Source organism: Pholis gunnellus, assembly GCF_910591455.1.
Source record: "Pholis gunnellus genome assembly, chromosome: 23".
Classification (NCBI taxonomy): Eukaryota; Metazoa; Chordata; class Actinopteri; order Perciformes; family Pholidae; genus Pholis; species Pholis gunnellus.
The window spans coordinates 12,269,939-12,294,087 of NC_136550.1; the positions used below are offsets into that span (position 1 = coordinate 12,269,939).

Genomic DNA, 24,149 nt, shown 5'->3' on the forward strand with positions numbered 1-24,149 from the left:
TGCAATATAAGTGTTGAGATCTACATTGTAAAAGTTGTATTGGCATTGAACACCTCACCTCTGGTATCAATACATAGTCAGGAGTGTCAAAAGTTTGGTGAGCATTCACCAAACTTATATAGACCTGGGAATAAACTAAAATAGCACATCAGCAGGAGTCTGAATGAGTAATGTCCTATATTCATGTAACTCGACTCTCTGAGCTGATGTCTGTTCTCAGTGAGAACTTCTCACTGACAGGAATGTGCAAGACAGCCCCAAACATGTAACCAGCCTCCTCTCAGATATGATGGGAGTCATGCAACACTCATCCTATACATTTTCTTTGCGTGTCTTGGCACACATTTTAAAGCCTAAATTGAGTTTGTGTTATGATGCTGATATTACTTTGTCCTTTTATAAAACACAATACCATATAGGTAATCCTTATAGTAGATTAGCACAACCATTTATCCTGTCTTCGTCAAATAACCTGTGAGGAAACAACTTTAGTAAAACACAAGCAATAAAACTGCTGCCTTGAAGACATTTTGTTGAGAAAAGACAGCTGAAAGAAATGCTCAGGTTAGCGCCATTTTGCAGCTTAATCCACAAGATGGCAGTGTACTTTAATTTTTGACACAGGTCATGTCATATTTCCTACTAGACATGAACTCTTAGCAGACGTCCTTATTGCTTTCCTATTCTTTGACTTTATACAATATACAGCTTTCTGAAAACCAAAGACTTAAACCTGTGCACAGAATGAAGCACCCGAGCCACAGTTAAACCATTTTAATACAAATATTTATAGTTCAAACTTTTAAATGAGTTGACTTCCTTCACGTGACACAAGTTGAGACGCGACGTTTCTTAATTTGTTCCCTTCTTTTGTCACTATTATATTCATTTGAACGTTCTCACAGCTATCAGGAATTACACGTGTCTATGGTCCCAATACGTTTATATTTATAATAATAATATTGTATTCATCCATGCAGTATATAGCCGATATATAAGGAATTGTGTTTACCATTATTATTTTGGTTAACAGTGTCAGGGTGACGCCCACTCCGTTGTCTTGTCTACATTGCCGATCTTTGGTTATGTCTGCCCCTCTGAGGAGAAGCGGAAGTAGGAACGAGTGAAGCATCTCGCGCTGTTCAGCCCTCTCTGCTCTCCTCTCATCAGCAGCAGCTGCAGCTCCGCCTCGCGACGCGAACCGCTGGCTGGTTCACCTCCAACCGACTCAACCCACATCTGGCTGTCACACACAGCAGTGCTGCCGCTCCGTCCGGTACCGCGGCATGCTCGTACTCACACCGGGACATACGTGGTGGATTTAAAACCGGCGGGACGCGATGTCTGAGGTTCGGAAATTCACAAAGAGGTTAAGCAAACCCGGGACGGCCGCGGAAGTCCGGCAGAGCGTGTCGGAGGCTGTGAAGAGCTCCGTGGACCTTGTGGTGAGCAGAGCCTTTAATGCAGTCTGTGGACCGGCGGCGGTCATTTTAGCTGTAACACGGGGAATGTAACTAACGTTAACCGGTTAGCCAGCCGTCCTCTTCTCCGGTGTCCTTGAAGGGAAATATCCATTTTCAAGTGTTCTCTACATTGCTACTGTTCATGTTAGTTTATGTCCACGTTTGTCCGACTCGAGCTCTGGTAACGTTGCACCGAAACAGTTTCTTTATCAGCGTCACTGGCTGAGCGCTACATTCAGGGTAGAAGACGGGTCACTACTGCGCGGTTAAATGCCGCCAATTCGACCCCCATATGTTGGCTTGAGCTTTTCTGAATTGCCGGGATTACAAAACACTATGACATTGTGCACAGGAACACATGTGTGTGTGTTTTTCCCAGTCATGTGCGGCTCCTTTTGTGTGCTGGCGGATGAGCAGTGCCAGCAGGACAGCTGCAGCATGGCTTCCCTGTCCTTGTGTGTGTGAGAGAGAGAGAGAGAGAGCTCCTGTATTTTTGCTGGAAATGGCCACATTGTGCGAAAGAAGGCAGTGCATGCATGTTCTTATAATTTATGTCTATTGCTAATGACATCTGTGCAAGATTTTTTTTTTATGGCTTTTTCTTTTCTCCCCCTCCTCCCATTTGAATCAATAGCAGTGCTCGTGGCTGATATAGTGCCTTGGAACAGACAGCGATGAGGGATTATAGGCGCAGTGGTTTGAGATGAATGGCACTGAGGATTCTGCTAACACAGCATGTGTGTGTGTGTGTGTGTGTTTGCGTGCGCGCCCCCGTGCGTGTGAATTTATTTTCAGTTAGTAAGACTTGACATTTGTCTTGAGACTTCCAGTGGTGTCAGTGCAGATTAACTTATTTTTGTTTTAACTAGAAACATCTGGTAACTTCTCATTGTGTGACGTCAACCTAAAGCTCAGCAGCAGAGCTGGATAAGTTAGTATGAGAGATAAACTCTTGTTCTCACGGGATTAGTCTGATGATCATCTTGAGGAGTGACGCAAAGAGGTCACCAGTGTAATAATCATGTGATATGGTTTTGATTTCCGCAAAAGAGGTGGGAGTGTGTGTGTGTGTGTGTGTGTGTGTGTGTGTGTGTGTGTGTGTGTCTTGTTTGTGTTTGTGGCCACGTGTAATGTGCGTGCTCTGATGTTTTTTAGAGTAGCTTGTTTTATGGAATAAACGGTTGGCTTGGTAACTGAGAACAAATTTTGTGTGTGTGTGTGTGTGTGTGTGTGTGTGTGGGGGGGGGGGGGGGGGGGGATTCCCTCCGGCATGCTGTGACCATGCTTCCTGTGTTCGTGTGTTCCTCCTGTCATTCTGAACATCTGTATGAAGTCAGTCCTGTTCTCTATGTCCTCCCTTCCTTTCCTCCCGGTTTCACATGTTTCCTAGCAGAGAGTCAAATACGACTTTATAAAAGGAGATGGAAGATTGAGCACATGACTAAAGGTCAAAAGGTGGAGTGACATTTTGACCCTTCAAACACAGGTGTGACTAACGACATCTCTTGATTGCTGCCGTGCGGTTGCTGTGATTCCTGGACAGAGCCATCGTTAATGTCATTAGTTCCACATGTGCTTTTTCTTCTCAGGTGAAAATATCTGATAGGAGAAAGGTCTGTGAATCTGATTAATTCGGAGCGAAAAGTGTGTCTTTTTGCTTAACATTGTAGTGGGAAAACGACAGAATCAAGAAGTAAGGGAACCTTTTTAGAGGAATGCGCTGTTGCCATATAGGGTGTAGACATGTCCCATTGTCTTTCAAAGCGACAGTAGGACTCGTTCAGCTCATTCATGGAGTGGGGGGCTTGAGGCTTGTAGTTTGTTATCTGTCGTCTAGCGTCTCTCACCACTTTACTAAACCTGTATTTTGCCTCTTTGTACAAGTCCTTGTCCCCACTCCTAAATGCCTGATCCCTGTGCAGCCTTAGCTGTCTGAGTTCTGCTGTGAACCAGGGTTCGTCGTTGTTGTAACTCACCCTGGTGCTTGTTGGAACACAGCTGTCCTCACAGAAGCTGATGTATGACGTCACATCCTCTGTGTACTCATCCAGACTGTTGGTAGTATAGTCCTGAAAACATCCCAGTCTGTACGGTCCAAGCACACCCAAAGATCCTCCGGAGCTTCACTGGTCCACTGCTTAAATGTCCTCACCACAGCTTTACAGAGCTTTAGTTTCTGCCTGTAAGCAGGAATCAGATGGACCATGACGTGGTCAGAGTGACCCAGTGCAGCATGAGGGACGGCGTGATAGGCCCCGCTGATTGTGCTGTAACAGTGGTGGAATATAAACACCGACCAGTATGAATGAAGCGAACTCACGGGGGGAGTAAAAGGGCTTACTATCATCATCGTCATCATCATCATCATCGTCATAGTAGTCTTCGTTACCCTGGAGGCAACACTGGTGGGAGTCGAGCTTTGAACTCAGTGATTGGTGTTTGAAGTGTTCTCTGGCCTGGCTAATGGCTTGCGTCACGCAGTTACGCCCAAATGTTAGGCCATGTCCTTTCATGTTTTAGCATCTCTCTCTGTTTCTCAATCAGGGAGACGATGGCCTCACAGCTGCCTGCTTGTGATCCTTCAGCGTCTTTCCTCTTCTAGAAAAGCAGAATTCTCCCCCCCCCCACTCTCTCTGTAACATGATCAGCGTTGCAGTGGTGCCACTGTGCGCTGCCGGTTGCCTCTGACTTATAGCGCTGCGGTTCAGCTTGTTGCACATGACAGGAAGCAGAGCCGCAGCTTTCGGGTGCAGGGCCCGGTACACTCGCGCGTAATGCTTTCAACAGACTTGCAGGTTTTTTTTGTGTTTTACTGCAGCTCAGGTTGCTGCTTGTCCATTCAGTGTTCGGCCTTTATGTGAAAAAGGAAAAGTGATGCTCCATAATGCAGAGAGGAATCTGCAAACACTACATTTTCCTTTTTGAAAGTATCATCAGGGTTGGGAAGTAGTGGTCAAAACAAGGAAAAACTAATCGCAGGTTTCATGCAGACAACCGAGAAAGCCGGGGTCTGGTGGAAAAATCTGCAGAGAACACGTACTCGTAACCAGCTTATTTCACAGGCCCAATTATTGGTTAGAGAACACTGAAAGGGAGAACTTTCTTTCCTTTAGATACCAGGATATTCAAGGAGATTTGAACCCCTTTTAAACCTCACTGAACTAATACTGTACAGCCAAACTGTGTTCAAAACCACAGGGCTTTATTTTCCAGATTCTCAGGAAATGAGGAGTCTTGGGTTGGAAGATTTGACTCGGCGTAAACATCATATAGCTTCATTGAGGAGTTGGAACGAGCTGATACACAACATGTTACACTGTCGGACGGTGTGGAATTCAGAATGTCTGGAAAAACTGCACATCAACAGCAGCCAACCTACTGCATTTACTTCATTGCTTTACTGCCCACTCGCACAGTGGTACAGTAGGAAAACAAGGCTCCGCAGCCCAGCTGCACGGCTCTTAAATGGAAATATGACAACGTGGGACATGACTCAATCGTCCCCCTCCGTTGCCACGGTTTCCCTCTCCCCCACTTGTTCACACAGGCAGCATGGCGGCTGCCATGTGTGGCTGTGGCTCAGCACTGTGGCACAGACGCTGATCACATCCATACGTTTCCTCTGCCCGGTGTCGCTCAGCCCAGGCTTATTGGCTAAGCTATTCATCACCGTCGTCGCTGCTTAGCTCAAGCTTAAACTTTCTTGGAATTAATTGTGAATCTTTCCAAGTGGTTTGGGTTTGTACTTGTGATCACATCTTGACCTAGTTGTGGAATGCTAGGTTTTAGCCTGTAGCCCCCTTTAAGACATAATGCAGAAAAGGCTGATTTCATATCATCCACTTCTCTATGAAACTCAAAACAGGAAGTTATGATGTTTAGCCGTGACATGTGATATATTTTTTCCATTATTACATATGCCTCTGTCAAGCACTGTATGCAACAGCTCATAACTATCAAGTCAAAAGTCATAATTTGTCCATTCCGCTGCTGCTTTGTCTCACATTTCTGGCTCCTGTCTGTCGTTGCCCATCTATTTGTTCTCCCCTTTCGCCATCTTTTGCCTTTTTTTCCCATCCACCCACAACTGACCCCCCCCCCACCGTGACACTCCTCTGAACTTGTGTGGTTGTTTCCCCTGATTTCTTGTGGTTCTGCTTTTGCACGGGCGGTGAAAGGTTCTGGGGGTGAGCCCCTTGTTAACTTCTTTCAAAGAACACGGCCACGTGGAGCTCGCAGGAGCCACAGCAAAGGAATGGACACAGTGAGCCGAGCGTGAGACCAAAAATAAATAGTTTTGTTTACTTGAAGTCACATGTGTTTGTGTTCTGTCCCGTCTTCCCCCTCTCAGGAGCAGCCGAAGATTATTGAACCGCTGGACTATGAAGCCGTGGTGTTTCAGAGAAAGGCCCAGATCCACAGTGACCCCCACAGAGACCTGCTGCTCTGCCCCATGGACGATGTCTCGGTGAGTCCTCTCCTCCCCGCTCATTTCCTGCTGCGTCCTCTTCCTCCCCGGCATGAACTCGTATTCCTCATACTCAGGGCGCCTCGGAGATCTCAGCCAAACCAGCAGCTTTATTTTACCTTTCTTGTAAAACTGTCTTGAGCCAAACGTGAACAAAGAGCTGTAAAATAATCCTTTTTAAAGAAAGGTTTCCCATCATCAATCACTGTTTATCCCCAACACACCCGGCTCAATTATTTACGGGTCAAACCCGATGCAGCCCGGTACCTCTGCTCTTTCCTTACTGCTGTCGATTGAAACATGTGGTTTTGTTTAGAGGCACGTCTCGCTCGGTGTCTAGTTTTCTTCGTATCTGCGCCTCCTGCTTCCTCTCATTCACTTTCTCTTTGTTTGTGGCTTCCTGCTGTCTTAATGTTTGATGGGAAGATAAAAAAAGAACTGTCACTGTAACGTTGTTTGTGTTTTGCCCGCGTGCACGCAGGAGTCCCAGATCTCGCGGCAGAGGAGGACCGTGGTTCCCTCGGTGCCTCAGAACGCTGAGCGGGAGGCCCGGAGTCTGTTTGCCAAAGAGGTACGACTCCCCAGTAGTCCCACAGCAGTCCCACAGCTGTCCCACAGCAGTCCCATGTAGTGACCTGGCCACACGTGTTCTCAAACCGCACATTTGTAGCAGTTTCTAAAGGAGCTTTTGGAGTGGAAAAAAATGGCGGGGTCCATAGCTGACATTAAATCTTCTCAGTAATATGACTTTTATTCCTCTTAATAATTACAATCTGCTCAATAAAAAGCAGACATAAAATTACTTCACACAGGTGTTCATGACATTCCGCCTAAAGTGGTCACTCCAAGCTCATAAAGAAAGGCAGAATGCACAGGCCAGTAGTAAACACACTCTGTACGGATGATATATTGTATCGGCGATGAGAAACCGACTCCTCTGGCATGACGTGTGGATAAACTCTGCTGCTCTGCCAGCTCTCATGACTGTGATACAGCATGGAAACAACTGTCGTACGGATGGTGAAAACAGACTCAGCGTCCACCGAACAAAGATCCTTTCAGCGGACTTAATTGAGAATTTCTGCGTGCAGTTTCACACTGAACGAGAAGTAATATGCACAATGAAAACCATCTTGAGCAGAAGCAAGCAGAAGTCAGTTCTCCTGCTACTTTGCAGACTTATTAATAAATAATGAATCGCTATGATGAATGAATAGATGAATGGTATGGAGCTGGACTTGTAGGAGAGTGCTCGGTTAGGTCACTCTGCTGCTGTAGCGTGCTTGTTATATTTGAGAGGATCTGCTGCCCCTAATCCAGCTCTCTGTGTTCATGTGTTTGGCAGTGCATCAAGATGTACAACACCGACTGGCACGTAATCAACTACAAGTATGAGGCTTACTCCGGTGACTTCCGCATGTTGCCGAGGTAAGTAAGACGTTTTTTTTTCCTGCCAAATCTGTAACACGGACAAGAGATTTACTCCGCTCGCTCATGTGAAACTGCCGGACAACAACATGCAACAAATTCAGCTCTGATGAAACACTGCATACAAACTGAAATAACTGCACAGTTCAGTTCAGACAGTTCAGATGGATTTTTCCTCTACAACACAACAGGTGCAGCCCAGATGTTCTGAAGTCATATTTATATGGCGATAAAGCTTCCTCAGGAAATTATCTCTTATCACTGCAACCTGCACTTGAACCAAACATTGAGGTGAACGAGACATGTGCGTAGCAACACAAATGCAATCAAAATTCCAGGAATAAAACCCTGATAATACAATAACAGACGAGGTGAAACCAGATTTACTGCCCAGCACAGGACATACATAGCAGAGCAGAGATTTGTTGCTTTACAAAGAGGACAGACGTAGCGCGATGGCAGACTTCACCACACTAGTCAGGGGGGCTGATTTATTGCAGACTACTGACCCTCACTCATCGTTCTGTCTAAAGCAAAGGCCTGAAGACGGACAAGCTGCCGGCTCACGTGTTCGAGATCGACGAAGACGCCAAAGACGAGGTGAGTAGCGCCGTTAGATCGCAGACATTGATCACTGCAGCGAGCGTGAGTGGTCTGCTATTGAGTCAGAATGGACAGATCGCGTACACGCACAGCTTCCAGTGATGTGCTATAAACCCTGCTCGGGAAATAAAATGATCCCTTTTAATCTTTTTGAATCACGGAGATGTGACATAAATTTGGCTGCGTATCCTGAAAATATGAGCAGCCATTCAGACGTGCTTTGAACCGGTGATTGTGCCGGAAGACTCCGTGACTTATGGTCCGTCCGTCCTTCAGTCCACCCAGCAGTGTGACCCCTCAGAGACTGAGTGCTGGGCAATGAAACCAGTAGCCTTATATGTCCTATAAATAGCCCTCATCGATCGCCCCTCCCAACCCCGGGCCAGATGCGGATAAACTTAGACACAGAACGGGTTTAATTGAAGGAATATAAATGCTGCTGCCAGCCAGGACGGGGAGAGCAGGGAGGAGATGGCTCTATTACTTCTCGAAAGAGGCCACTCTACTCTTACAGTATCTCTGCACTTTCATTTCTGGCTGTGATGTCAAGGCAGGCTAGTAGACCATTTAACAATGAAAAGAGAAAACACACATACACTTGTGATAAGGCAAATAAAACATTTTTATTATATTTTATCTTGTAGAGATGTTTGCTTCTCCATGTCCTATTTATAACCTTTTATATCCATCCGCAGGTCACAGCAATAAATCAATATGAATGCAGTCGGGGACATTAGGCATTAGGTGACAAGTACAGCACCGTTGTTGGTATGAGGCAGGGTGTGGCGTGTTTGTATGGTGGTCTGGTGGAAGTATGGAGCAAGCTGTGAGAGGAGAGCAGCCAGCCAATTAGATTACAGGACAAGGCTGAGGAGAAAGACGGAGACATGGCGCTCGGCTGGAGGACAAAAGGCCACTTCAGTGTGATTAGGCTCATACATTTGTATATGAGCGAGAGCATTCCCTTGTGATGGATGTTTGTGGTGTCTCGGCTGCTGTTGGCCGTGGTAGTTATGAGAGGGAGAGGCTGCAGTGACGGGACTGAGGCTGAGTTATGATGGAGAAATTCTCCTGATTAATTCATTTGGCTAGAGAGCGTGTGATTAGAATTGATGCCGTTTTTCACAGACTGCAATATGTTATTATACTGAAGCTGTGATTAGTGAGCATCTCTCACTACCAGGTACTTGTCAGGAAAAAAGACACATTTTTTATACAGATATGGAACTAAATGTTATAAACGATGTCTGAATGAAGCTGTAGAGATTGTAAACTGTCTACAAGAACAGTGACTGTTGTGATTGTTAAAGGGATAATGGGTTTGTATGAGGTACGTATCTACAGTCCGTGTATCACCTACAGTAGATGAAGTTTAGAGAAACAGAGAGGAGTACCAGCACTTGAGCAAAGCAAGGTACTGCTGCAGACAGGGGCAGACACCTAAAGAATTCAATATATATCTTTACAGCCACCAGACTATTGACAAAAACCTAATTTCTCCCAGCAGAACGCGGACGTTTCTGGTCAACCCCTGCCTCGATCGGTTTAGTTAGTTTGTGTTATTTTGTGACTTTGGTGGTTTTAAAGGGTTTGTTCAGATTCGCCAAAGTCGCACAACAACACAAACAAACTTACCGTTCGGGGCAGCGGTAGACCAGAAACTCCGTCCACAGCAGCACATCGCTTTGCTCCAGAGCTGGTACTTCTGTCTGTTTCTCCAAGACTGCCGTCTACTTCAGCTAATACACTGACTACGGATAATTAAAACAATCTGAACTATCTCTTTAATATGTAAGGAATCATTAACCTGAATTAACCTGCATGATAAGCTCTGTCAACATTGATTTCCTGTGTTTGTGTTTGTGTGTGTCAGGACACATCGTCGCTGTGCTCCCAGAGGGGGGGCATCATGAAGCAGGGCTGGCTTCAGAAAGCCAACATCAACAGCAGCCTGTCTGTCTCCATGAGGGTGAGTCACCACCAGACGTCCCCGTCTGTTATTCATGCAACACGACAGCAGCAAATGAAACTATGACAGCGAAACGTAGCGTTCACCACAGAGACATGGAAACTCTTCGTTCTACTTTGTGACTTGTACGCTGTTAAAACTGCACATTTCTCTGTCATCGTCTGCATTAATCCATACCATCATATTGTATTATTATCAAGAATTGTTACATCAGCTACACCAATGTTTTTAAATCATGTTAGCAGAGCAACTTAAATGTAGGCAAAGAAGAAGAAGGCACATTTAATGCTGCATTTCTCTGTTCCAAGCTGCTCAGAATCCTAACCCTCTGACTCTCTCTCTACTGCTGTGAATCGCAGGTGTTCAAAAGGAGATTCTTCTACTTGTCTCAGCTCCCCGACGGCTCCTACATCCTCAACTCCTACAAGGATGAGAAGAACTGCAAGGAGACCAAAGGATCCATCTACCTGGACTCCTGTATAGACGTCGTTCAGGTAAAAAAAACAAAGAAACATCAAACGCACAGTTGAGATTAAGGCAAAAGCTGAAGCAACAACCCTTTTTTTTTAGTTTGACAAACTCTTAAAGGAACATCGCGTTGCTCCCGAGCTATCCCTTTAAGCTTTCACGATACCGTGCTGCTCGTTTATGTGAACTCCTTTTGGTCTATCTCCCTCTGTGCCCGCTGTGAGTTTTCAGTTTTTGGCTCGAGCTCTCGTCCTCGTGAAAGTCAGTGTGTTTCCTTGTCCGGTCGCTTCAATTAGATGGATTTACAGCATTCCAGTGACTTGCTCAGAAAAGTCCCGTTCTAGCAGATTATGAGGGGCCGCTGCTGTTGGCTCATGGCACCAGCTGGTACCTCATTCAGGTCTGCGCTAAGCGGAGAGGCTGCCAGGAAGCTTTCAGCTTGATGAACACATTCAGAAGTTGATGAATGGGAAGACTGAGGAGATTCATTCCGGCTGGTGAAGCTTGTGGAATATGCTGTGTTCGGTCAGATGATTTTAACCTTCAGGGGAAATATTGCGTTTCCCCAAACTATAGCACTCCTCCTATTACCAGAATATAGCATGTTCTTTATTCCATTGTATATAAAAGTATATAAAATACAATGATTCTTCCCCCTGTCAGAGCCCTAAGATGCGCCGCAATGGCTTCGAGCTGAAGATGCAGGACCGCTACAGCCACTTCCTGGCTGCAGACAGCGAAGCAGAGATGGAGGAGTGGGTGATCACGCTCAGGCAGGCTCTGCAGAGCACCACCGAGGCCAGCCAGGACAGGAGGAATGGTGCAGAGACGCTGGACTGTTCCCTGGGTGAGTTATACCGTACCAACACACTCTACATATATCTGTCCAGATCATCTTTCAGCCAACCTATTATTTACAGTCTTATTGAAAGGTTGCTGTATTGTCATGGTCCAGTTAGCTATGATAATAATAATAATAATAATAGCATGTTTGTGCATAACCTCTGAGCCTGCTTTAGTGGTAGCCAGGGTTAAAGTAATCCCTCTCTCTGGCAGTGGAGGGAATCCAAAACTCCCCTGAAAGTAAGAAGTCTGATCCCTGTGTTATGACATTTTAATGGCTTCCAGACTACAATGATACAGAGGGAATAAATACACATATAGCTTCTACCAGTAGAGAGATAGAAGCTTCCACATCAGCAGTAAATCCTTCTAGAATATAGTCAGCCGTGCAGGTACGAGTATATCAACACCTTCAGCTGTTACCTTGGTTCTTTTCACTCTTTAGTTTCTCTCCCAAATTCCCTCAAGTGTGTGTTTCTTCAGGGGGCTGAGCTGTGGAAGAATACCAGCAGCTTTATGCAGCTGTATGCCAGCATCCACGGGCCCTTTTTCCCTTATATAATAATATACTCTCTCTGCAGAATGTTCTGATGAACGTTAATAGGCCTAGCTTGGTCAGAGATGCTGATGAAGGACCGGGAGGCCGTCCAGAAAGATGGAGGGGCACTCTGGGTTCACTCAGTCCATCACGAGTCAGCGGAATAGTGAACAGCCTCGTTTTAATTTGGCCAGTAGACTGTAAGATATTAGTTTGTCTGTCTGGGAAACAAACCTTGCAGTCAGCCACATAGGAAGCCATTAGATAGATAGATAGATACTTTATTAATCCCACAAGGGGAAATTGTTTTGCTCATCAATCATTAGGGAAGCGATGTGTGAGCAAAGTGCTATTTGTTGTCAGACTGGGTCTCTGTGCATTCTGATGAGCTTTACTCGTGTGTGCTCACTGTCCCGTTCAATCAGATGACGACACTACCAGCCAAGGTAAAGGCGAGAGCCTGCTGGAGAGCCAGGGGAGGAGCTTACAACCGGAACTGATGAAGGTATGAGCAAAGGATGGATGGATGGATGGTTATGAGTAAATACAGACAGGTTCCCTGAGTTAGTGAGATAAAGATATACAGAAACATGAAAGGCTATCACATCTCAAGTGTATCATTTTTTTGGGCCTGTACCCAATAGTTTGAAGCTTCGAAGCTTCACTCATAACATTTGAATTCTGAATCAACATTCGTATGCTGCGCAGCTCTTCTTAGGTTCATCTTTTCTTTTCTTTTCTTTTTTGCATGTTTGTCTTTAAACCTGGCTCTGCACAGTGCGTATGGTGCAATAACTCCAGAAATCTAAATTTGTATAAAAAGATAAAGAAAGAAAAAAGATAGATGTAATCATCAACACACACAATCTGTGGGCATTTTGTTCATGTAATTATGTTTTATTTGTAAAAAGCTTTGAGCTTTGGTACCAGACCACATTTATGATCTCTTGCTCATAAAAGTCTACCTGATGGAAGAGCCGGAGCAGAGCAGCTCTTTTGTTGAACTCTTTTTATTTTTCTTCTTTTGTTTGAGTTTGTTTTTTAAGCCTGCGAACAGCAGCGTTTATTCTACAGAGACCGCGCTGTTTTAATAAGTCCATGAAGCCAGATCTACACTCGGACAACAAAGCCCTCTGTGCTCTGTGCTGCTGTTTCACTGCTGTTTGCTCTGGGCCACTCCAGCGCAGCTTCTCCCTCTCCACGCACAAGATCACTGGAGTTTTGTCTGCAGGCCGGTCACAGGGAGAACAGGGAGAAAGGGGGAGGAGATGGATTTGGGCTCTTACCGTGACCTGAGGGGTTTGATATGTTTGTCTCCATTAGATGCCCATCTTATCCTTTTGTCTCTGTTTGTTGATGCTCGTCTTCTGTCTCACTCTGTGTCTGTTTTTCTGTTGGTTTACCAGCAGAGACAACAGCCTGCAGTACAGGGCCCATTATTGGGCCCAACGGATGACAACAACAACAATTGGCGAATATTAAATAGAAGCATGGCCCTTTATTTCTAAATGTGTTGTATAAAGCAGCAGCAAACATTAATACCGTATACAATCATTGACATTTACCGTCTTTTGTTTTTATTCACTCCCGCTCTTCCTCTCTGTGTGTCTGCAGTACGCCAGGGAAACTGACCAGCTCAATAAGATGAACAGGAATGATGGCAGACCAAAGCTTTTCTCTCTGGATCCTGAGACGCAGGTAAACAAGACGCTGCCTTTAACACCTGGTTATCCTATGATTTATTTATTTCACTATTGATTCAGGCTATTTGATCTCTCCTCCCCTTTCCACCATGTTTACCTCTCCTTTGTCCTCTCCACTGGATCAATCTTTCTCTTCTTGCTGATTCATCTCCTGCCTTCATGCTTCCCTCCTGTCCAATATCCAGAGGCTGGACTTCTCCGGCATCGAGCCAGATGTGAAGCCCTTTGAGGAGCGCTTTGGCCGCCGCGTCGTGGTCAGCTGCCACGACCTGACCTTCAGTCTGCAGGGCTGCGTCAGTGAGAAGGGAGACGGCGTCCTCACGAATGTATGTCGTCGTCCGACTGCCACGTGAAACATTCATTTCATATTCTGCTAATATGATTCTGCTAATACTTGGCACTACTTTCGCCATGTACTACTACCAATGATGAACTGTAAAGGGGTGTTTTAGTTTGAATATTTTGAGGTGGGGTTGTATGAGGTCCGTACAGACAGACAGACAGGAGTACAGGCATTTAGAATATTTATAATTAAATGAATCCATTTAACCAAGAACTGACCAGAAGAGCTTATGATCAAAGAATACATTAAAACAAGATTAGAATATATAGATGAATAAATAGGCACGCTGAGACTTAAAAGACCTAATTGCTTAAAAAGTGAAATAATAATAATATTTTTGGAAATACATATCTTGTGATTTTGTCTGTATGCACTTAAGCATTACTAATCCCAACACACAATCGTCCTTTGCTGCCCCAGAAAGCTCACCTTCATAATTCATGTTGGCCTGTCTGGAAGCAACGGCAGTGCTTTGTTCTAATACATTTAGTTTATGATCAAATCAGTTTGCATCAAACAATTCCACTGAGGTTGCTGCATTGTTTCCCCTTTTTATTCTTCTAAGCTAGAATCACCAGGGCTTTACATGTTCTTGCTCCAAATAAACAAGAAGTTACGCAAGAAGTCTGATTGGTGGAAATGTCTTCAATGTGATTTCCGTAAAGAGCTCCCGGCGGCATGAGCCAGCAGTTTAGAGCGCGTGTGAGCACCAGCTTTGTCAGAGGGGGTTGCTGTAGTCATAAAACATTGAGTTGCTTGCTGGTGCATTAGAGAGGCTGGTAAGAGAAGAGAACCGACTCATATTTGTGGTTTGGAAGCTCTCTCTCTTTCCCTCCTCCTTCCACAGCCTCTGATAGGTTTAATGTTTATTGGATGGAGTCGGGCTCGTCCAACATGCATGAACCATCCATCCTGGCATAAGTGCACAGTCATTCAAAAGTGTGTGGGTGGCACCACTGTGGAGCCAACATTTGCTTCCAAACTAGGGATGAGCTACTATTTGTTTTAAGCGGCCGATGTACAGAAAGGCAATGTTTTTATGATGATTATATGATATTAATCCTCACATAGTTTGGCTCAATTCTCTGTCACATATTCCAGAAACATTTGTGCATGTAATAAAACCCCTACTGAAGCAAGTTATTGCATCCAAATATTAGGTGCTGAATAAAGTTAGCGTGAAATGTGATGTACAGTAAATTAATCCAGGGATATTATCGATTAACAGCCTTTAACCGTCTCTGTGCTGGACCCCAGGTGGAACCGTTCTTCATCAGCCTTGCCCTCTTTGACGTCTCCAAGAGCTGTAAGATCTCGGCCGACTTCCACGTTGACCTCAACCCGCCCTGCGTCAGGGAGATGCTGACCGACGCCTCGGGCCAGCTCTCCCCTTCATCCGACTCAGAGGGCGGAGGAGGAGGAGGCGGAGTCAGGGAAGGAGGCGGGGGAGGTGGAGTCATGGTGAACGGAGACTCCGCCAGAGGGAGCGGCCTGCCGGTTCTCCAGAGGGTGTCGGAGGCTCTGCTGCGCTTCCCCACACAGGTAGGAACTAGGCTGTGATTACAGAGCTGTGTGTGATTGAGGAAATGACTCACTGACAGTGAGCAGCCGATCAGATGAGGGCGTGAAAGCTGATTCATTGTTGTGTCATTCACACAGATCAAGGTGTGAATAACACATTGTGCCATCCTTTTAGTCCATTAGTGTCTAAGTGACTTAAATTCATTTTTATATTCATGATACTAATAAAAAGTGAAGTGAGATTGTTTATCAGTGTATATACAGAGAAGTGTTTTATCTCTGGGATTGGTTTGTACAATTACAAACTAAAGCCACATTGACTCTGCTGATGCAGCTTGCTTATTAGACAGAGTTTTGGCTCATATTAGAGGTTTTGTGATGTGTGTTTTACTGATTCCTAATTCTCTTTTCTCTCGCGTTCAAAGCAATTACACATGAAGAACTGGCTGAAGATGAGCGTTAGTTCAGACTGTGGTTCGCTCTTCCTCTGTGTTGTTTAGGTCGAGCTGCTGGGAGTCAGATGTTAACGTCTTTGTCTTTGTAGTTCTTAATCTTAGTGTTGTTTCTTGCCGTTTGTTCAGATTGTGTTCTCACTTGTGACAAAGCTCTCTAAAAGTTGCTTCAGAAACTGTGAGTTAATCAACGTCGCCTAGCACGAATACCCTTCCACATAACAAATGCAGCTGAAGGTACTATAAATGTATTTCCTCCTTTCCATCCAAAACACCAATGAACCGCAATAAACTGACAACTTGAAACACCAGCGAGAACCTCTATGTGCTGTGGTTCAAAGGGTTGTATTTACAGGAAACCCCTCTGTGTGGTGTGTCCTCAGAAGACCTTTCAGCACCGCCTCTGAAACAGAACTTAGGACTTACAAAGTGAATTATCACCAGTGGAACATTACTCATGCCCCACATTTTCTAAGCCGGGTCAGGTTGCGGTTGAAGGCGGTCCTCAGTCTTGCCTTGCTTTGAAAATGTCGTCACACACCTCAGCGAGGTGACACACTGCTGAGTTTAATAGCGGCGCTCAGCATTCTCCTGCTGACTGCAGCTGACCTGGGTGGCACAAGGGATTCGTGACCGTTTGACGGATTCCCTGTCCTCCTCTTGCCTCCTGACATCATGATAATGGTGCTCATACATGATGAGGGTTTTTCATATTGTCTGATCTTTCCCGTGCTGTGCTTTCATTTTTCACACTGTTGTAGTTTTTCCAGATGTTGAGTGTGTCTCCAGACGGTGCTTGGTTCATGTCCAGCCTGTAAAAACTTGAAAAGGATCCACGGGGCCTCAGTTTAGCTCATTCATCGAACACTTGCGAGTGATTTCAGAATCCCTGAGGTCCGCCACTTTTATATCAGCCCAGTGCTGCTCGGTGATGTAACTTTTATGTTGCGTCACTTTCTCTTTGCTGTGTTTTTAGTGGAGAGTTTACTTTGGAAATGATAATGGCCGTGAGCGAGTGTTGCTCTTGGCTCAGGCAAACTCCTGCAGGTGCTGTAAGATGCACACACACACACACACACACACAGACACACAGTCTGTTCCTGACCTCTTGGCCCGTTATTATGATTTACTGACTCAGCAAGACTTGTGCCTGTTGTAAATTATCAGCAGTTATAAAACATACTCAGATATTCACTTTCTATTTCGGGGATAAGACACATTACTGGGCTGTGAGAAGATGAATAAGAGCGAGTCAAACTCAAATATATACAGTATATCTTTTGCTGTTTTCTTATTTCAGATATTTTATTGAGCCGAAGAAGATAATACATACAGTATATTGTCAGTGCTCATTTCCCTTTATATGAAAGAATTATATTCATCTACATTTACTGACATAAAACAGATAATATAAAAGATATCGGATTGTATCAAGAATAAGCAAATTAAAAAGAGAGAGGAAACATTTAAAAAAAAAAAAGTATAAAATATATATATATATGTATATACTGAATAAAAGAGACAACTCTCAGAAGGTAACTGGGAACATGTCTACCTTTATCCCCCCCTTAGTCTTCCTTATCTTCCTAAACCTCTGCTGTGTTTGTAACAGACTGCAGCAGTTGGAAAGCTGCCGACACAAAGTAAAAGAGCCGCTCCAAGTCTCATTCATGGACGTAATGTTACATTCTGCCAACCGCCATCTGTGAAAGTGCCACACAGGCAGAACACTTACATACAAACACATGCATACAAGCAGAGCGGCCTCCACCTCTGTGATCAGTGTGCAGACCACAGTTTAATTTAGGGGCATTGGGTGTGGTCCAAGGACGGAGCCTCCCGCTCCCACAGCGCTCCTCTACACCAGCAGCCTCCGTTCCAGTTCATGACATCATTCACAAATCTAATGCATTTGTCTAAGTGCGAATGTTTGGGGGGGGTGTTGAGCTGTGACACTGCTCGTGAGCTATTGTAGGAAGTATGATGTTGAATTAAGGAGCCTTGTTTTCTCCAGACGTTGTGCGGCAACAAATGTGCAAGCTTGCAACCCGAAGCAGCTGCGTGGTTGTGTTAAAACGCTGAAGACCAGTGATTGAGGGCGGAGGGACAGGGTTCTGGCTTGGAGTGCAACCAGGAAGTGCATCTGTCTGACTGGCACCGTGCTGCTCTCACTCGAAGATGTGTATTATTGATGTGCAGTTTGTGATGTCTGCATCTATTTTGATTTAAAGCTGCATTAGCCGCTGAGACGGTGCCGCCGCTCCCTCGGTAGACTCGCTCAGTTTTATGCTGAAACTTTTATGATTTCCAAAATGACGTCCTGCTGCTTCTGTCTCGATTTTCGTTCCTGTTCCCAGAAAGCCTCCGTGGAGGTTATATAAGAATAATCTGACTAATACGAGCTCACGTATCGATATGAGCAGCATGGTTTGTCCGAATGTAATCTCTGTCCCCTCCACATTGTTTGTGTGAACTGATGCTACAAGCTTAAAAGACGGCCCCATCTCACCAGACCAAAACTAGATGTGAGCCCCTGTGTGGTTTTCCTGTAGAACCAGCAGCCACTTCCCCTGCACTTGTAGAGAAGCAGTGGATGGATTTACGACTGAAAAGGCATTTTGGGTTTGAATTGCTTTTGATGATTGCCAGTCTGCTGATACAACCACAGATGTTGTTGTGCACTATGTCATGGAGTCCCTCCTATAATCAGCTCCATTTCTCCCTCTCTCTCTCTCTCTCTCTCTCTCTCTCTCCTCCAGGGGATCTTTTCAGTGACCAACCCCCATGCAGATATCTTCCTGGTGGCTCGCGTGGAGAAGGTGTTACAGAACGGCATCACGCACTGTGCCGAGCCGTACATCAAGACCTCCGACATTAACAAGGTCCACTGCCCCCCCCCCCCCCCCCCCCCAAGCTTTTCACCTCATTTAAAGACATACACACGATGAAAGCAGCGCTGGTCTTTGCCTTTTCTGCTCCGTTTTGATTTTGCGTTCTTGTCTCCGTGTCTCTGCAGACGGCTCAGAAGGTGCTCAAAGCTGCCAAGCAGACATGCCAACGCTTGGGCCAGTACAGGATGCCGTTTGCCTGGGCTGCCAAGTAAGACAGGAAGAACCCATGAGTCAAAATATTATAACTGGATTCATCTTCGGAACAGCCTTATACAAATGCATGACAGATATCATTATGATGAGATGGTTCATTGGGGTTTTTAAACCTTAAAGTCCATTCCTTAGTTATGTACACGCGCTGTGTAATGTGTTCTCAGGCAGGTGTTCAAAGACGCCCAGGGCAGCCTGGACATGGACGGGAAGTTTTCTCCTCTCTACCGCCAGGACAGCAGCAAAGTCTCCACTGACGACATCATCAAGCTGCTGGCCGACATCAGGAAGTGAGTCATTAGCACGCTTCTGCTATTTTAGCCAGTGCTCGGGTACTGTGGCTCAAAACACTCATCCGCTTGCACATTTATCCCTTTTTAAATCTGCATTTCAAATAGCATTGCTCTGCATTACAATACAAACTTTTGAGATCATCCCGTAAATAAATAACAAAGTTCTCTATTCAGACTTAACTGTGTCTTGTTGTTGTTTTGAATCTCTTTTAATATGGTCAGACCTGAGAAGAGCAAGCTTCAGACCATCCCAGGACAGCTGAATGTCACCATTGAGTGTGTCCCACCTGACTTCTCAAGTATGTTGTCGCTTGTAAACGCGCCCCTTATCCTAACATTTGTCGAGTCTTGGAACACACACATCACTGCACAATGTACAGTAGACCCTTAAAGACTAACATGTCCCCATTGAAACGACTATTTTTGATCAACGGGCATTTCCACTGGATTGAGTCCCTTCTCTTGTTGGCTCTTTGGGGCAAATACATTCTATTTTTCTGGTTTCCAGTTTTTTATTTTTATAGCAGTTTTATGAAAGGGGCATTTTTGTCCTCTAAGATACATCTAACACTGAAATGTTGTTGCTAATCTTTGACATATCCCAGATTGTGATAAATAAACTAGCATTTAGTGTTTTCTTTCCATAAAGAATCACAACAGTGTCAACAAATAAACCAACTGACATTTAAGTTGGTTAAAGGATTAAACTCTGTGAAAGTGTAATATAATATTAATATATAATTTGATGGCAGTTTTTTGACGGGGACACTTTTCTTTCTCAAAGGACATCAGAGCATCTTTTAAAATAAGAAGCCACGAGGTTTGGTTAAGATAATTAATATTAACATGCAGCCTAAAACTATGTACATTTGATTTACAAGGTCTCATCTGTAATCAATATCAGTATGTGTGTTTGCACTGACAAACAGTTTGGGTATTTGCATTGCACTTCACTCACAAATATACAAAATGGCGATGAGTTCAGTGTTGGCTCTGGAAGCGTGAACACAGCGGTGGAGGTCTGGTCCCCTGACTCGTGCGTTCTCTCCTCCAGATACGGTGACTTCCTCTTACGTTCCCGTCAAGCCCTTCGAGGACGGCTGTGAACGGGTGTCTGTGGAGGTGGAGGAGTTTCTCCCCGACGAGGCCAAGTACAACTACCCCTTCACCACCTACAAGAACCAGCTGTACATCTGCCCCCTGCAGCTCAAATACGACAACCAGAAGACCTTCACCAAGGTGTGTGGCTCCGAATGAAGCTGGGTCAAAAGTTCATATGAATGATGCAAATCTCTCAGGCTCACTCTCACTGAGTATCTGCTCTGCTGTGTGCATTGACTGACTGATGTCATGTTTCCACACCAGGCGAGAAACATTGCAGTGTGCACCCAGTTCAGAGATTCAGATGAAGAAGGTACCCCTCCTTTAAAGGTGAGTAGTATGAACTCTATGTATATAGTGTAATATGTAGTGATACTCACACTTGACATTATTCCTAAAATATTACAACTTTGAATGGTACAGTTAAGACTTTATTCTGGAAATGTTACAAGTTTTTTCTTGTAACTTCTGATATAATTATTTTTCTTAAAGAATGAAAGAAAATCTAATTTTAGATACAGGCATCCATGGAAGTGTAATGGCTTCACTTGGGAAAATGGTAATTGCCCTGTTTTCCCAAATTATCTCTGAAATGTGAAAAAGCTCTCATGTAAAAAAACAAATCTGATTTTAAGAGATTCCTCAAAGTACTGCGGGAAGCTCTCACCCATGAATTGTCATTTAAGTCTTAAATAAATACATCAATGAATAAATAAATATGCCTATGAATATGGCTGAAATAAATGAATGAGGCGATACATGTATAAATAAATATATAAATGTGTCAGTCTACTTCAATAAATAAATATATTAAAAGTATATTATTTTTCAAAAAAGGCCATTTTTCCAAGGACTACTTTTATTTATTTCAGGGGACTTTATTTCTTAATTCCGTATTCCATATTTGTTTATGGATGTTTTCATTTAACATTGACTTGAATGACATTCCATAGGTGAGAGCTTCTCGCAGGGTTTTGAGGTATCCCGTTAATTCAGAAAAACAGGGCACATATTTGTGTTTCTCATTACACTTCCGTAGGGACCTGTCAAATGTCAGAGAACTTAACAAAGAAACTGAAAGCTGGTGGATGGAGCCATGGGGGACGGGGTCAGGACGGTCCCATTGTCTTTTAAAGCGACAGTAGGACTCGTTCAGCTCGTCGTTCATGGAGTGTGGGGCTTTAGGCTTGTAGTTGGTGATCTGTCTGAGGCCTCTCCAGACAGAAGCAGAGTCACTTGCTGAGAGCTGGTGTTGCAGTTTCTCAGAGTACAGTCGTTTAGCGTCTCTCACCGCCTTACTAAACCTGTATTTTGCCTCTTTATACATGATATTTCTGTCAAAAAGCATCCTCAGGACGATATACATGTACAAATAGCAGAACATAATATAATCGCAGAAAATACAGTCCAGATAAAGTTTAGACTGAACAAAGGACGATCACGCAGAAGATAGATGAGTAGATGGATGGTTGGGGAGGATGAACACAAGCACGCAATGTATTTCCAACAGACTGGCAGGAGCCTGAAGCAAAGGTCATGAAAACTTGCAGAATGTCCTACGTGGGATTTGATCGATGGCAGCGGCCTCAAACACGATTTGTTTCACTGCTTTTCACAAAGTGGAAGTCGGAGTGCAGCTGAGAGGCCAGAAAAGGAGAGAGGAAACGCTTACAGAAGCTGGTTATTATAGCTGGCAGGAGAAGATAATGTATGGTCACTCTTTTCCTCCCTCCTCTTCCTCGCTACGTCTCTCTGGCCACACATGTCAAATATTTGTGGGTGGAAACTCTTTCCGCTTTCCACCAAAAATCTTTTTGACTGCTACCGCCAAAGCATTTGCACTTGATGCCCGTGATCGAGTCAGTCCAGACGGGCAGATAAGCACCCAGTCATGCGTGTCATACGTACCTCAGATACTGCGCAGTCTGGTCTCGAACAATGGCTGAAGTACAATGAGCGGGAGCCAGCGGAACACCTCTCAGGAGATTTTAATCAGACGCTCTGGGTTTTCACATCTGACTGTGAGGACATTCTTTTGGAGCTTTGGGGAGCAGGAACGTGGATGTTCAAGAAGATGGGGTTTCCCAGAGGCTGTGAATTTTTCAATACATTGAACAGTTGCTGCCTCTGAACTGTCATAAATAGTCGTTATGATCTCAGGTTTGATTCTACCTGAAGCTCAGTGCAGCCGGTTAGAAAACGTCCTGTTTGGTATGGTACATGTTTGAACAGGACAGCTGTGATGGATAAGATCCGAGGCAGCTGCCCCACTCACGCCCGGACCCTCATCCCGATTCCCATCAGCCCCCTGTGCTTGCTGGGCCCCTGAGTGTGTTTCATCCACCGCGTGCCGCCTGCAGCCCTACCGCACCTTGTGACTGCAACAACAGATCTTTGCTGAAATCTGTGTAATCCCCCCCTCCCTCCCTCCTCCAGCTTCTTCCCCCGCCCGACCTGAGAATTTGAACCTGGTTCTCTCTCTCTCTCTCTCTCTCTGATTCTCTCCCATCCTCCCCGCTCCAATCAATCTGAATCTGTTGGCTCCAGAACTCTGTCCTTCCTCTGGCCAGCTCTGCTCGTTATTGTTCATTAGAGATGACTACAACTGTTAGCATCCTAATTATGGTATCAAAACCAGCCATCAGAACAGGTCTGGAGGTTTCTTTTCTTCCCTTCTGTCGCCCATCGTTAGAAATATCCTGACCCGCTCAAGCATGACTCTCTCTACACAGGTTTATGTTTCTCACAGAACTTCCTCCTGCAGGGGCTGCTGCTCTGATACAAAACAGAGCTTTGGTTGTGCAATGTCTCTCCTAGAGTTTGAGGGTGGATTCATAAAATACAAAAACAAAAATCCCACATTTTCCATCTGTTAACGGCTCTAGTTGCCATCCGGAAAGAAAAGAGAATATTTCTGTCATCACGTGTGGAGTCAAAGCACTGTAATTGTTCTGTTGGTTGGTTTTCTGTCATCATCCTCCAGCAGTGTAGGCAGGGCACTGTCGCTTCATTACAATAAGGTAAACAGTGCTTTGGAAGGCCTGAACATGTGTATAGTTTCTCTTGTCTAGTCAAAGGCCATGCTTTTGATAATGTCAGGTTCCCTCCTCCGGTTCCTCAGCTCTTTGTTTAATCCGTTGGCACTTCAAAGGTGCATACGAGGGGCTCGCACACTCACCCCGTCCTTTCTCCAAATATTGTCAGTAATCACAGATTTGTGAGCACTTCAAAGGGCCACAGTTTGATGACTGATTTGTGCTCGCTTGCCTTCCAGTGCATCTACGGCAAGCCGGGAGACTCACTCTTCACCAGCAGCGCCTACGCAGCCGTCCTGCACCACAACCAGAGCCCGGAGTTCTACGACGAGGTGAGAGGGTTTCCTCGTTACCCCGACCGGCTCGAATGCAATATCACATTGGGTACATTGAGCAAAGAACTTTAAACAGAAGCACTCATTCATCAGGTTATCAACACTGAATTAGATGGAGGAAATAAGAAGTACAACAATGAAGACACTCTAAAACCAATTCATTTTTTCAGAAGCAGTCGCTGTGTTCAGTACTCTCATTCCTCAACCAGCACTGAGATAATCCCATAAACAAGTCTCAGGGTCGAGCTGTGATCTCACTCTAGACTGGTCAAACAGTCACAGACCTCTCTACACACACATGAGGCCAGGGGCTCAGCGGCAGAGGTACGCTCAGGATACTATGAGAGAGGTGGGGCAGAGGGGGTCCATATGGTCCCGGTATCAAACGGATTAGGATCTTAAGAGTCCCGCATGCACACACTCGCTCACCGGGATTTACCACCACATGCTTGAGCCTCCAGTCACATCATGGAGAATTTCAAACA

General features: G+C 44.9%; 1 protein-coding gene across 1 annotated transcript in view; it reads left to right on the forward strand.

The window, feature by feature from the left end:
* The first annotated feature begins 1,056 nt into the window (after window positions 1-1,056).
* Window positions 1,057-24,149, forward strand: part of dock11 (dedicator of cytokinesis 11) — a 51,986-nt gene continuing 28,893 nt past the window's right edge. Inside the window, exons 1-19 of the mRNA XM_079184984.1 lie at window positions 1,057-1,445; window positions 5,815-5,931; window positions 6,413-6,502; window positions 7,277-7,359; window positions 7,893-7,959; window positions 9,836-9,931; window positions 10,291-10,425; window positions 11,063-11,246; window positions 12,206-12,285; window positions 13,395-13,478; window positions 13,669-13,809; window positions 15,084-15,368; window positions 18,559-18,681; window positions 18,816-18,898; window positions 19,068-19,190; window positions 19,416-19,492; window positions 20,248-20,432; window positions 20,559-20,624; window positions 23,569-23,661. Of these exons, the coding sequence (XP_079041110.1) occupies window positions 1,341-1,445; window positions 5,815-5,931; window positions 6,413-6,502; window positions 7,277-7,359; window positions 7,893-7,959; window positions 9,836-9,931; window positions 10,291-10,425; window positions 11,063-11,246; window positions 12,206-12,285; window positions 13,395-13,478; window positions 13,669-13,809; window positions 15,084-15,368; window positions 18,559-18,681; window positions 18,816-18,898; window positions 19,068-19,190; window positions 19,416-19,492; window positions 20,248-20,432; window positions 20,559-20,624; window positions 23,569-23,661 (2,217 nt within the window). The 5' untranslated portion in view covers window positions 1,057-1,340. The remainder of the gene's footprint in view (window positions 1,446-5,814; window positions 5,932-6,412; window positions 6,503-7,276; window positions 7,360-7,892; window positions 7,960-9,835; window positions 9,932-10,290; window positions 10,426-11,062; window positions 11,247-12,205; window positions 12,286-13,394; window positions 13,479-13,668; window positions 13,810-15,083; window positions 15,369-18,558; window positions 18,682-18,815; window positions 18,899-19,067; window positions 19,191-19,415; window positions 19,493-20,247; window positions 20,433-20,558; window positions 20,625-23,568; window positions 23,662-24,149) is intronic.